Source organism: Vulpes vulpes, chromosome 15, assembly GCF_048418805.1.
Source record: "Vulpes vulpes isolate BD-2025 chromosome 15, VulVul3, whole genome shotgun sequence".
NCBI classification, from domain to species: Eukaryota; Metazoa; Chordata; class Mammalia; order Carnivora; family Canidae; genus Vulpes; species Vulpes vulpes.
This window is the reverse complement of record NC_132794.1, coordinates 66,453,362-66,467,572: the sequence shown is the minus strand read 5'-3', so window position 1 is coordinate 66,467,572 and position 14,211 is coordinate 66,453,362. Positions and strand designations below refer to the sequence as shown.

General features: G+C 34.6%; 1 protein-coding gene across 4 annotated transcripts in view; it reads left to right on the top strand.

Annotated features, from left to right (window-relative positions):
* The window catches only part of VPS13C (vacuolar protein sorting 13 homolog C), a 168,399-nt gene that overhangs the window by 113,316 nt on the left and 40,872 nt on the right, over window positions 1–14,211 (top strand). For all 4 annotated transcript variants that reach the window (XR_011997412.1, XM_026002038.2, XM_026001977.2 and 1 more), the window contains 12 exons: window positions 56–421; window positions 798–884; window positions 2,495–2,650; window positions 2,822–3,086; window positions 4,851–5,011; window positions 5,964–6,085; window positions 6,579–6,873; window positions 8,140–8,529; window positions 10,055–10,159; window positions 10,865–11,029; window positions 12,539–12,667; window positions 12,949–13,082. Coding sequence is in view for 3 of the 4 variants with exons in the window: in XM_026002038.2 (XP_025857823.2) it covers window positions 56–421; window positions 798–884; window positions 2,495–2,650; window positions 2,822–3,086; window positions 4,851–5,011; window positions 5,964–6,085; window positions 6,579–6,873; window positions 8,140–8,529; window positions 10,055–10,159; window positions 10,865–11,029; window positions 12,539–12,667; window positions 12,949–13,082 (2,375 nt within the window). In the remaining variant the exon portion in view is untranslated. The remainder of the gene's footprint in view (window positions 1–55; window positions 422–797; window positions 885–2,494; window positions 2,651–2,821; window positions 3,087–4,850; window positions 5,012–5,963; window positions 6,086–6,578; window positions 6,874–8,139; window positions 8,530–10,054; window positions 10,160–10,864; window positions 11,030–12,538; window positions 12,668–12,948; window positions 13,083–14,211) is intronic.

Sequence of the window (14,211 nt, the reverse complement as noted above, 5' to 3'; positions counted from 1 at the left end):
GTATTCTTATGTGGGAAACAATTTATTCTTAAAACTTTTCTGCTCTCTTTTAAAGATTTCACCAATAATTCTGAATACTGTGATGACAATCATGGCTGCTATGTCTCCAAAGACAAAAGAAGATGAATCCAAGGATACATCTAAGGAAACAGAAAATCTTTGGGGTGTCAAACCTATTAGTGATTATAACTCTTGGTTTCTTGGTGTTGACATGGCAACCGAAGTAACAGAAAATTTCAAAGACATTCAGCATCAATCAGTAGAGGAAAATTGTGCTGTTGCTGTAGAGTCAGTTCAAGTTACCTTAGAATGTGGCCTTGGACATCGAACTGTACCTTTATTGCTGGCAGAGTCTAAGTTTTCTGGAAATATTAAAAATTGGACTTCCCTAATGGCTGCTACTGCTGACATGACATTAGAGGTATGATACCATCATTTAGTACTTCCAGAGCCAACTCCTCAAAAGTACAATTGCAGAACTAGGATGTGAACTTTTGTTTGTGCATCATCACAGCAAGTGTAATATCTATTAATAGATAATACATTCTAACATTAACTTGTTAATACATAGTATTATTTCATTGGCTATTATTTTTTGTTAAATAGTTTGTTTATGGCAGTAAAGTAAGAGTAAAGGAAAATGCACCCTCTTTATTAATAGATATTCTTTGTGTCTTCAGATGTGTTAAAATGACAATTGACATGTACCATTAATTACATAATACTTTTTCCTACTGGTTATAGAAATATGTGGTTAAAGTTGAAAGACTCTGTTAATATAATTCTGTGCCTTTCAGGTTCACTATTACAATGAGACTCATGCTGTTTGGGAGCCACTGATTGAGCGAGTGGAGGGGAAGAGACCATGGAATTTAAAGCTTGATGTAAGGAAACCATGAAATATCTTTATATTGAATGGTACTGAGGACATTCATTTATATTTTTCAGTACAATGATTCTCAAGATGTGGTCTAGGATTCTAGAGGCCCTTTCAGGGGGTCCATGGCATCAGAACTATTTTCATAATAATACTCAGACATTATATATTGTTTTTATTTTCATTCTCTCATGAGCATACAATGGAATTTTCCAGAGACTATGTGATATTACAACAGAATGAATACTGAAGCAAAAATGAGAATCTACCTCTCTTAAGGCAGGCACTAGAGAGATTTGTAAATGCCCCTCTTTTTACTATAAAGATAACTTTAATAGTTATCTTTCGTTAAATATTATTTAACATATAATTATTATTTAAAATGAATATTTAAAATTTTCCTCAGTTTTAGTTTCTAATAGAGTTCACAATGATAGATATAATGCATATAAATGAAGCTCTTTTGAGATCTTCATTGGTTTTGGTTTTAAGAGACCAAAAATTTTGAGAAAACTTGAATTCTAGTTCATGATTTTTTTGTGTGTTATCTCCTTATGGTATTTCTTGAGAGCACTTTAGAATCTTATATACCAAAGCACAATTTCTAAACTAAAAGGAACATGAATTATATACCCTTAACAAATTATCACAATACCATTCTCTGGAGTAGCCTGATTGAGTGTGAGGCACTGAACTTGACTCAGCAGATGCTTATTTTAAAAAATGAGAAGTCATTTAACCTGTTTCCCAATTTCTTCTCAGTAAAGTTGAAAAATATTTCTGACCTACCTGTCTCTGGAACGGCAGGCTAACAATTTTTTATAAGGCTTTGGCTCTATTAGAACAAAAACTGTGATGGAACCTGATAACTGGTTGAAAGCTTATTGTAGTATTCATAAATGTTAATGGTAAAAAGTAGAAGGACCTCCAGTCAGTTTAGAGTTCAGGGTCATCTTTTTTTTTTTATTCATGAGAGACAGAGAGAGAGGCAGAGAAGCAGGCTCCCTGCAGGGAGCCCCATGTAGGACTCAATCCCAGCGTCCCGGCATCATGACCTGAGCCAAAGGCAGATGCCCAACCACTGAGGCACCCAGGCACCCCGAGTTCAGGGTCATTTTAGATCACTCATCAACACTTAAGGACTGATTTAGTCAGGTGACACTGGGCAAATCCTGTTAGCTGACTTTGAGTGCTTTCATGGCACAGTCTTTGTTTTTAAAGATATCATTTATTTATTCATGAGAGACACAGAGAGAGAGAGAGAGAGGCAGATACAGAGGCAGAGGGAGAAGCAGGCTCCATGCAGGGAGACCAGTGTGGGACTCAATCCCAGGACTGAGGGATCAGGACCCGAGCCAAAAGCAGATGCTCAACCGCTGAGCCACCCAGGCATCCCTCATGGCACAGTTCTAAACATTAGCCTACACACTGACTACGCAAAGAAGGACTGCTGATCTGTGGTAAATCTAGGCGAAGAACTAATTATTTTTGAAAATGAGACTATTAAGGAGTCTTCATATAAAATGACCAATTTAGGAGATTTTAACTCTTTGAGAGTTTTTAAATTTTATTATTAATTGACTAATAACTTAAATGTGTTGTTATTTATTCTCATAGGTAAAGAAGAATCCGGTCCAGGATAGAAGTTTAATGCCAGGAGATGATTTTATTTTTCTTCCTGAGCCACAAACTGCAGTTCATATTTCTTCAGGAGATACAATGAATATAACAATATCCAAAAGTTGCCTTAATGTCTTCAGCAATTTAGCCAAAGTATGTTTGGTTTTTGCTTTGAATATTTCAAATGGGATTTAAAATTGAAACATGTATGAATTATTTACATTTGTCATCAAAATTAATTTCTTAAAAATGTATAGTCATAGTTAAATTTTGGAAAACATGAATTTTGTGAAAATTTTACTGTGATATTATGTTCCTTTTCAGGGTTTTTCAGAGGGCACTGCTTCTACTTTTGACTACTCTTTAAAAGATAGAGCTCCTTTTACGGTAAAAAATGCTGTAGGTGTTCCTGTCAAGGTGCAGCCCAATCATAGTCTTAGAGTAATAGGCTCCCCTGGGAAAAGTGGTGTTTATGATGTTGATGTTGGTCAAAATTTGGAATTGGAATATGCTAGCATGGAACCTTCACGACAAGGAAAATTATCTGTATTGAGCTGTCAAGAAAGCTCCTTCTTCGCTCTAACCTTTGGTATGCTATATTTATTTTAATTTAATGGCATATTTGGAATTATAGGTGTGGTGCTTATTTTTGATAAAATTTGAAGATACTGTTGCAGATATCATGGGAAACAGCATTTCTAAAGGCTTGAAACAAATAATTTTTTTATAAATTTATTTTTTATTGGTGTTCAATTTGCCAACATATAGAATAACACCCAGTGCTCATCCCATCAAGTGCCCTCCTTGAAACAAATAATTGATCAGACTCTTGTCTTCTTCTTCTAAACCTGAAAAAATTAAATTTCATTAAGAATTACCTGGTGTGGGCAGCCTGGGTGGCTCAGCGGTTTAGTGCCTCCTTTGGCCTAGGGTGTGGTCCTGGAGACCCGGGATCGAGTCCCATGCCGGGCTCCCTGCATGGAGCCTGCTTTCTCCCTCTGCCTGTGTCTGTGCCACCCCCTCCCTCTCTCTGTGTGTCTCCCATGAATAAATAAAATCTTAAAAAAAAAAAAAAAGAATTACCTGGTGTGCCTAGGTGGTTCATTTGCTTAAGTGTCTGCCTTTGGTTGAGGTCATGATCCGCAGGGTCCTGGGATTGAGCCCTGGGTTCGTCTGCCTGCTCAGTGGGGATTCTGCTTCTCTCCCTCCCTGTTCCCCTCCCTACTGCTTGTGCTAGCTCTAACTCTCTCACTTGTTCTCTCTCTCAAATAAATAAAAATATTTAAAAAAAATTTAAAGAATTATCTTAGATCATGATCTCGGGATTGTGGAATCGAGCCCTGTGTCCAGCTCTGCACTCAGGGAAGAGTCTGCTTGAGGTTATCTCTCTCCTTCTGACCCTGCCACCCCACTAACATGCATGTGCTATCTAAAATAAATGTCTTAAAAAAAAAAGATTTGCCTTAGAAAGTTAGATTATTTCTGTGCCCTTAAATAATACAAAAGAACATGTTCAAAGAGGAGAGGAAAATCAACTATATTCAGAAGTCTTAAAATATTGACACTAATATCACTATTACAACAAAAAGGTATTACTGCTATATAGTTGAAAACAAGGAGCCAGTTGGATTTTGTTTTAATACATTTTTTAAGTTTTTATTTCAATTCCAATTAGTTAACATACAGTGTAATATTAGTTTCAAGTGTACAGTAGAGTGACTCATCATTTCCATACACCGATATTCATCACAAGTGCACTCCTTAATCCTCATCACCTGTTTCACTCATCCCCCCTCCCCGCCCCCCCTCTCCCCCCCGTAATTATCAGTTTGTTCTCTAGCGTGAAGAACCTGTTTCATGCTTTGTTTGGTCTTTTAAAAAGATTTATTTGTTTATTTATTTTGAGAGATAGAGAGTATGTATGTAAGAGCAAGGGGAAGGAGGGGCAGAGGGAGAGAGAATCCCAAGCAGACTCGCTACTGAGCATGGAGCCTGAAGGAGGGCTTGATCCTAGGATCCCAAGATCATAACCTGAGCTGAAATCAAGAGTTGGATGCTTAACCAGCTGAGCCACCCAAGTGCCCCTGTTTCTTGGTTTTAGTACAACTTAAAACCCCAAGAGAAATTGTTTTGGGTCAAAAAATTTTATAACTTGATTCTTTTCTTAAATTTTAGTTTCTTCAGTTTCCTTTCTTTGTTAGTTCCTGTGTCTTAGAAAAGCATTTTGTGTAGTCATCAGTTTTAGTCATGAAGAGGAATAGTCTTGTCATTATTTTAAGGTGTTGATAAGTACTTTGTCTCAGAGAAATATAGGTAAATATTTGGAATGTTTCTCACTCATGCTCTGCCTTAGTACCTCATGGATATACGGAAGTTGCAAAAGTCCCTGTTGCCAGATCTGGAAGGCGATTATATAATGTACGGAATCCCAATGCCAGTCATTCTGACTCAGTCTTGGTACAAATTGATGCAACTGAAGGGAATAAAGTAATTACCCTTCGCTCTCCTCTGCAGGTAATGCATTAAAGTGAATTGTGTCCCTTCACATTAAAGAAGTATTCAGTCATTTAGCTGAATATATGAAAATAGCAAAACATTAGGTCAATACTGATTATTCAGAAATAAATTGTAGATTGAACTGGCTGCTATTTCCATTCCAACTTGCTTTTGTAATACTCTTCATTTTAAATGTCTGATTAAACAGTTTTGCTATTTGAAAGCCCATTTTTGTTATGGTCTAGGTTTAAAACTAATGAAGCTTTTTGTCTATTTCTTTAAAGACTTAGAACTGGGAGTATTAATAATTATAGCTGGTTGTCAAATAGGGTAACATTCTATTCTCTTTGTTTATCACTTGGGACTGTGTTTTTCTAGTATGTGTAAGAGAATATTGGGATGATTTCCCCAGAACAAAATTTTAGTGTTTTAATCTTTTCTACCTTTAAGTCTTTATCCATTTTTCCTCTTTGCATTATTACAGGTTTCATTATATGGTCATCAAAATAACGTTTCTTCCTACTTATAGCATCAGATCAAAAATTAAAAGATTATTAGCCATTGTTATCTCTCAACGACTAGCTCAAGCTTATATCACATTGTAATGAAGAAAAGAGAGTTTATTACTTTCCCTCATGTTTCTTTTTCTATCCTTTTCTATTTTTATATGGTGCATTGAAAAAAGGTTGTAATGGGGGAAATATTATGAATGAACTATTCAAAACTAGTATGTTTTATACATTGACAGTGAACATCAGCATAGAGCATGTGAATATCTTAGAAATTTTCAACTGTCACTTAAACATCTAGTCTCTCACATATAGCATTTAAATATCCTAAATTCTAATTATCCATAAAAATATCTTCTAATACTGGGTTTGAAACTTTTTAGATCTAAGATAACTGTTTCATTTTTCTTTCAAGTACCTGTATCTTTTTAAACAACTTGTATATCTTCTTTATCTAACAGATTAAAAACCATTTCTCTATTGCATTCATCGTCTATAAATCTGTTAAAAACGTTAAGCTATTGGAGCGCATTGGAGTAGCCAGACCTGAAGAGGAGTTCCATGTTCCTTTAGATTCGTATAGGTACATACTTCTTTGAACATACCAAATTTTAAAAGATTCATAATACATATTTTTAATTCTGTGAATTGGGATCTATATTCTAGAAAAAGTAGCCTTATTTTTCATTATCTAAAGATATGTAAAAGCCAATTTTAGGACATATATAGAGAAATACATTTATTTAATTATTGAATTTACCAGATGAAAATTTCTTGTTGTATATTCAGTGTTTTAGAATTTTGAAATATATCTTTATTAGATTGCCTTTATATTTGAAATGACTATTTTTTCTGACTTGTCACTGTTTACAGATTTTTTTTTTCTTGGAAAGTTCTTCCATGGGTTAGCTATGTGACTTTGGGCAAGTTTCTTAACCTTTCATATCCTTGTTTTCCTCATCTATAAAAATTGGAATAATAGTACTTACCTTATGGTGTTACCAAAAAGATTTCATGAGATTCTTTTTCTTGATAAAAACTTTTTTTCCCTACTCTGTTTTCTTTTTTTTCTCTAGATGTCAGTTGTTTATTCAGCCAGCTGGTATCTTAGAAGATCACTACAAAGTATCCACCACTTATATTTCTTGGAAGGAAGAACTTCACAGGAGCAGGGAAGTCAGATGCATGCTTCAATGTCCATCAGTAGAAGTCAACTTCTTACCTCTCATTGTCAATACTGTTGCTCTGCCTGATGAATTAAGCTATATATGTACCCATGAGGAAGACTGGGATCCAGCTTACATTATTCATCTTTATCCTACCCTCACTTTGCGGAACCTTCTCCCATATTCTCTAAGATACTTACTGGAGGTATGTCTCCTGTATTTTGTTTGACCTTTATTATTGCAGAATGAATTCAGGTATTTTTTTTATTGTGTTTTTAGGTGAGGTCAGTATTTTCCATAGCATACTCATAATGCTTTAATAATATTAATAACAGCAAAAACTGATACAGCATTTAGTATATGGTAATCACTGTGCCATGTGATTTACATGTATTAACACATTTAATCCTTGCAATAACCTTTTGAAGTAGGTACTATGATTAGGCCCATTTTACAGATGAAGAAACTGAGTCACAGAGGGGTTAAGTAATAGGCTCAAGAACCCACAGCTAGTAAGTTGAAGAGCTGGTATTTGAACCATGCAATTTGGCTCCTTTGCTCACTACCACTGAACTCTGCTGTATCTGCTATGAGTTAAGAGCCATAAAAATTTCTGTTAATTAAGTAAAATTCCAGTAGCTAATAGATAGAAAAAAGCCAATGGGTAAATACTTCATCTTATATTCTTTTAAAGTTTATTTTAAAGTTTTTATTTTAAAGTTAATAGTATGATTATTTGATCCAGGTTTCTGTTGAACTTAAGATAGTTTGAGAAATAATGAGTTTTTAATAATGATGTATAATAAATATTTTTAGATTTTCATGCCACAACATTTTAAGATACAAAAGTCTGGGAAGTGTTGGAACCTAAATTATTTCTTTTCTTTATCTGACAATGAGCTACCCTTGAGGTCTAAAGACTAAAATGAATTAAATGAACTAACTAGTACTTATGTAAGAGAAGCTTTCAAAAAGAAAGCCTGATTTATTATTTGGCTATTATTCATTTTGGAAATAATTCTACCTTACTTAGGTAGCTTGTCAGAATAGTTTGATATCACTTTCCTTCTCCTATTTATCTGGGAACCACTAGGCATAGTGTGTGAATAGCAGATAAAGCAGAAGCCCAGGCAATTAAGTGGCTCATTTAATGATGCAGACAACAGCCAGCATTCCTGCATCCATCCTTTGATTCTTGGCATAGATCTTTTTTTTTTCAAAACTTTTGGCTATTGGCCTACTTATGGCCAAAAGACAATTTTTTTGCCTTTGGCTATGATACAGTGTTTTCTTTCTAGTTCTTAGTGGTTATTGGACACTCAGAATATGTAAACATGGTACTTCATTGAAGAAATGTCAGTTAATCTGAATCTGATAAGTTATTTATTAGCCTTTGTATAAAATATGGATATTGCTATTGCAGAGGTTTTAATAAAATCACTAAGCAAATTTCATTTTTGTTTGTCTTTAGGGAACAGCAGAAACTCATGAGCTAGCGGAAGGCAGTGCTGCTGACGTTCTACATTCAAAAATCAGTGGAGAAGTAATGGAATTAGTTCTGATGAAATATCAGGGCAGAAACTGGAGTGGACATTTCCGTATATGTGATACACTTCCCGAATTCTTTCTTGTATGTTTTTCCTCTGACTCTGCAGAAGTGATGACAATTGACTTGTCAATACATGTCAGACGAATTGGCAGCCGGATGGTGCTATCTGTCTTTAGTCCCTATTGGCTAATCAACAAGACATCTCGGGTTCTCCAGTATCGTTCAGAAGACATTCACATGAAACATCCAGCTGATTTCAGGGATATTATTTTATTCTCTTTCAAGAAGAAGAACATTTTTAGTAAAAATAAGGTGTGTTTTGGTTAATTTAACAATTAAAAATAGATAAATTCCTAACCTGGAAACTCATGAGTCATTAGCCTTCCCTGAATCACCAGTTGCTAAGTGCCACTGGTATGAAGTAGGTCCAAGGAGACTTTTCAGGAATACATGATCAAGTGGCATGTTAGGACCAGCAGGTTTCCCAAAGCTGAATTGCCTTTTTCTCTATGGCCTTTAGAATTACTTCTGTTCTTTTAGTAGTGTCAGGTAGAAAGCCAGATTTACCAGTAATGAAATAGCATTTCCAAAGGTGGAAGAGTTGGATTTGGCTTATGTTAACTGAGCTCACCTAGGTATGTAGCTACTAAGCCAGGCCTCTGAGAAAGAACCCAGGGTCTAAGCCTGATCTTTTGTGCTGTGGTCCCTTCTTTCCTTTGTAGCTTCCTATCTTGGAATTGCTTATCATATACACCCCAAGTACTTGCTGCTCAACCTTTGTCTGTGCTGCATCCTCTGCTAAGAATGCCTCTTCCCCTATGCTTTCGCTGACTGCCAGATCTTTTCTGGTTATCTCTGCTGTTCTGCCTTAGACTATCATTGTGCTCAGGCCTGACATGTGAAGGATTTCTAACTGTCTAAAGTGGAGCTAGATGTTACATCCATGTCCTCTTAGAGCAGGGGTTCTCAAATTTTAGTATGCATTAGAATCACCTTTAGAGCTTTTAAAACACATTTCTGGGTTGTTCCCCTTTCATTTGATTTACTAGGTCTGGATAGGGTCTGAACATTGCATTTCTAACAGATTCTCAGGTGATGCTATTGGTGCTGGTCCAGGGACCCCATTTTGAGAATCACTGTCCTAAAGTGTCGATTAATCTATAGCATTGTAGTTACTTGTTTATGTGTCTTACCTCTGGTTGTCCACAGGTTTTTTATAATCTAGTTGGGTAGATGGAGGAACACAATTAGATCTCTTCTATAAAACTTTGTCTAAATCTCATAGCCAGAAGTAAACGTTTTACCTTCTCACCTTGATAGCATTTTGTACCACTCACATAGCTCTTAATAACATTGAGCCCCATGTCATAATTATTAGTATGTGTTTCTCATCTCCCTATTTAGTTGAAGACTGGAACTGTGTCCTATTACCTTCTATTCTGCTGATCATGATTCCCTTTATTTAACATTTGCTGAATAATGTTAAAGGCATAAATTCTCTATGTTTCAAAACTTTAAGAATTTGTTAGCTCAGTATCTTAAGTGTAATACTGAAAATATTTTACATAATTTTTTTTTTTAAGCAATGGAGGATCTCATTGGTATACATTTTTAAATTCGCTAAACTCATTTCACAGGCGAATAGGAAGATCAGAGCTCTGCTTTTATTGGCCTCTGGAACATCTATGGCTGTATGACCCATTGGCAGTATGACTTTATGTTTTTCGGTGTCCCATGATACTAAATCAATTTCTGTAGTCTAACAACTTTCCCTCAAATAAAATACAACATAGTCTTTAAGGTTTCTTATGTAATGATTATGTGTTCTCTGGTATAGGTACAATTAAAAATTTCAACTAGTGCCTGGTCCAGTAGTTTTTCATTGGATACAGTGGGAAGTTATGGGTGTGTGAAGTGTCCTGCCAACAATATGGAATACCTGGTAAGAGTCTGCTTCCTTATTTACTTCTTACTTTATTCATGTTTTCTTTGGTTCATTAAACCAGCTAAATTCTAAGGGGCACAGAAATTTGAAATCGGAGTATTATGTAAAGGACTGTTACCTCTATAAATTTCTGTGGTCCTAGTATCAGGACAAAACCTGAATTTGATATCAAAGTTTAAAGCAGCAAGTTGAATGCATTGAAGTAAGCAACTTGGTGAATATTCGGAGTATATTAGAATCCTCATTCCATATTACTCCCTGCCAAATGACTGAAAATTTGAGTAATCTGATACCGTTTGACCTGTTATATTGCTACTTTGAAATTCTCTTCTTAGTTCATTAACAGAGAGATGATAAAGCAGCAAAGCTTGAGCCTCTCCACTAAATATAAAACAATTTATATCTGGAATGTTAAAAAACAAAAAATATAAAGAAACTAAATATGTTATTACAAGTCATCATTAGTTAGATTACCCCTTGATATTTCTTGAATTGATTTCAGATGGAGCCAAATAAAGGAACCAAAAATTTTTGAGTGAGAGGATAATCAGTAGTTGAATATGGCTTATATTAGTTACTTCATTTAACAAGTGTTATTTTAAAATACTTTAAGAAATCTATGTGTGAATGGAGTATGTGTTTGTAGATTTAAGAGAAGCTATATAAAGTACTGGGAAATGATAAATGTGTTACTTTATACAGGTTGGTGTTAGCATCAAAATGAGCAGTTTTAATCTTACACGAATAGTTACTCTGACTCCCTTTTGTACCATTGCAAACAAGTCATCATTAGAACTAGAAGTTGGTGAAATTGCATCTGATGGCTCAATGCCAACTCATAAGTGGAACTATATTGCTTCTTCAGAGGTAAAATATTCTTTACTATAACTGGCTGCTAAAATGTACAAATAAATCTAGACATACAAATAAGAATTTCATATACTTCTTTGTTATATTCATTTTGCTATGATATTTGTGTATTAAAATATGATAGCCAACTTTGACTTTTGCACTATAAACTCATGTTTAAAAAGAAGAAAATTACTGGTAATACTTATCACCAGTAGAGGGCTAACACCTAGTCTCTAGTTCTTCCTATATGTGTAGAACATATGGATGTGTACTGTGAAAACAAAGATAATGTACTATGAATTGTCTCAATAGTGAGGAAAATGTCTCTGCATTCAAGAATCATATAATCTTGTTGGAGGGCTTAAGATTCATATAAATTAACACATGGAAAAAAGATAGTATATGCTAAATTATAGGTGGTTTTAGAATTTCTGAGTAGATTATCTGGAAGTTTCCTTAAAAATTACCTAAAATTCAATTCCCTCACTTTACTGAGAAGGAAATTGAATCTCATACTTTTCTAAAATCAGTACAGTCATTGGAAGTCTCAGTCATTGTGGCCAAGATTAAAGGGAATGTTTCATAGAAGAGATGGGATTTGAACTAAATGTTGCAGGCTCAGTAAGATTTTACAAGTGGTAAGGGAGTAAGGAAAAGAATGAAGAGGACAGGTGCATAGATGAGCATTACTGCTTCAATTTTCCTGAGTTTTCATCCAAAACAGTTGATCTTAAGGAAAGAATCATTCTTCTGTACATCTAAAAAACAAAATTATAAATATATTTAAAAAATATTTAGCAAGAAGCTTAAGAGGGAGGATTGCAGTTATACAGATTTAGAGTTCTGAGAAGCATGAGTTTTCCAAGGCACTGAGAATGATGTCTGTAGACTTGGCAACAAGGCAACAAATAAATGTTCATTATCATTGATGTGGGTTTGTTCAGAGTAGCATTTTTATTCGGAAATAGAACTTACTTAGTATTGTATAACAGAAGGACATTTTGTATTATATTAGGAACTAAAATCTCAGTTTTACAGATAAGGCTCAAAGAGGTTTATGCTTTAATTAAGATCAAACAGGAAGATAACATTAGGACTTCCAGCAAGGTCTGTGGTGTCCTCTTCTCTGCCTTCAATTATCTTTCTAGTTTAAGATAATATGTGAAATAATTCGTAGTGCTTTAAGGAGTTAAAATAGGATATGCACAAAAGCAAATGTTTTAAGATTATAGGTTTAAATATTCAAGATATTTGAGGGACTCTTAATTAGTAAGCTCTTTAGTTTCTCATAATTATTCTTCCATAAGTGCATACAGACTAATACATATATGTGTGTTCTTCTGATGGAATTTCTTTGGTTTCGTAAGAGGGTATTATATTGTTAATAATTTTAACATGCTATATGGAAGAAATATTTTAAACTTATTAATAGTATCATGATCCAGTTTAGAATTGAAAACTTAATTAGCCATTGTCTTCTACCACAGTATATTTTAAGACTGATATTAACTTTTATATTTCTAGTGCCTTCCCTTTTGGCCTGAAAACTTGTCAGGCAAACTTTGTGTGAGAGTGGTGGGCTGTGAAGGATCCTCCAGACCATTTTTTTATAATCGACAAGATAATGGCACTTTATTGAGCTTAGAAGAGCTGGTATGTTTTCATGTTTTAAAATAAAATGTCTTCAATTTTTAAAATTTGCTTTAAAATATTTTATTAAAACATGCTATGAAATCTGGTAATTCTTTGAAGGTGCTAATATATATATTTGTAAGGTGCTATACATATGTTTGTAAGACATCAGAACCAGTATGCTTTTCAGTAAGAACTTAAGAAAACAGATTTTTCATGTCTACATAACTAATTGAAATTTGAAATGTCGCTGCAAGCTAAACCAATACCTCAAACACAGTTGTTTTTTTTTTTTATGATAGAATGGGGGCATCTTGGTGGATGTAAACATTGCTGAACATTCAACTGTCATAACCTTTTCTGATTATCATGAGGGATCTGCACCTGCCCTAGTAATAAACCACACATCACAGGATGTCGTCACATATAAACAGAGGTATGAAAAAAAGGTTCATGGAAAATCTCATTTGCTTTTTACTGGTCCATAGTCTTTTCTAGGAAACACTGAGATGGTAGATGTGTTTCACATTCCACATGTTTTCTGATTTTAGAAGGGCAACGTGAAACACATGCTGTTTATTATAATACCCTTGCCAGGTTTTGAGACAGTTCTCTAGAGTCCAATACATTAATATTCCTCTGGCAAAACTTATAAATATTCATACAAAGAGGGATAAATAAAACTATTTATATTCTCACATCAGTTCAGATTAAGTTTTTTAGCTAAATAACTCTCGACACAAAACTAAGAGAAAAATCTTTGGACTTTTGGAATTTTTAAAATTTCAGAATTGCATATAAAGGAATTGTAAACCTGTTTAAGTATTATTATTCTTTAGTAACTGGTAATAGTCAGTGAACTTCTCCCTATAAATCTCTATCAAGTTGTTGTGTTTTTTTTCCTCCCAGTAGCGATGGTAGAAGATTAGATGAGAGGACAATGAATAGGTAGCAGTGTTGAACAGAAGTATGGAATGAGGGCAGCCCAGGTGGCTCAGTGGTTTAACGCTGCCTTCAGCCCAGGGTGTGATCCTGGAGACCCGGGATGGAGTCCCATGTCGGGCTCCCTGCATGGAGCTTGCTTCTCCCTCTGCCCGTGTCTCTGCCTCTCTCTCTGTCTCTGTGCATCTTTCATGAATAAATAAAATCTTTTTAAAAATTTGAAAAAAGTATGGAATGATAGGAATTTTGTTGTTCTTGTGCTGTCATTTGGCTTAGATGATGCCATTATTTAATGACATCACAGATGGTCTTAAACCCTTAAGATATATATTATATATTTTCCAATAATAATTCTAAATCTGCAAGGCATTATTTCATATATATATAAAATCCTTATATATAAGGTTATTTTTACGTGTAGAATTATTTTATATAAAATAATGCCTTGCAGATTTGCCTATTCTTTACTCTCCTGACTTGAATCCACTGAGAGATTTATTTATTTATTTTTTAAAAAGATTTTATTTATTTATTCATGAGAGACATAGAGGGGTGGGGCGCAGAGAGAGAAGCAGGCTCCATGCAGGGAGCCCAACGCGGAACTCGATCCCGGGATTCCAGGA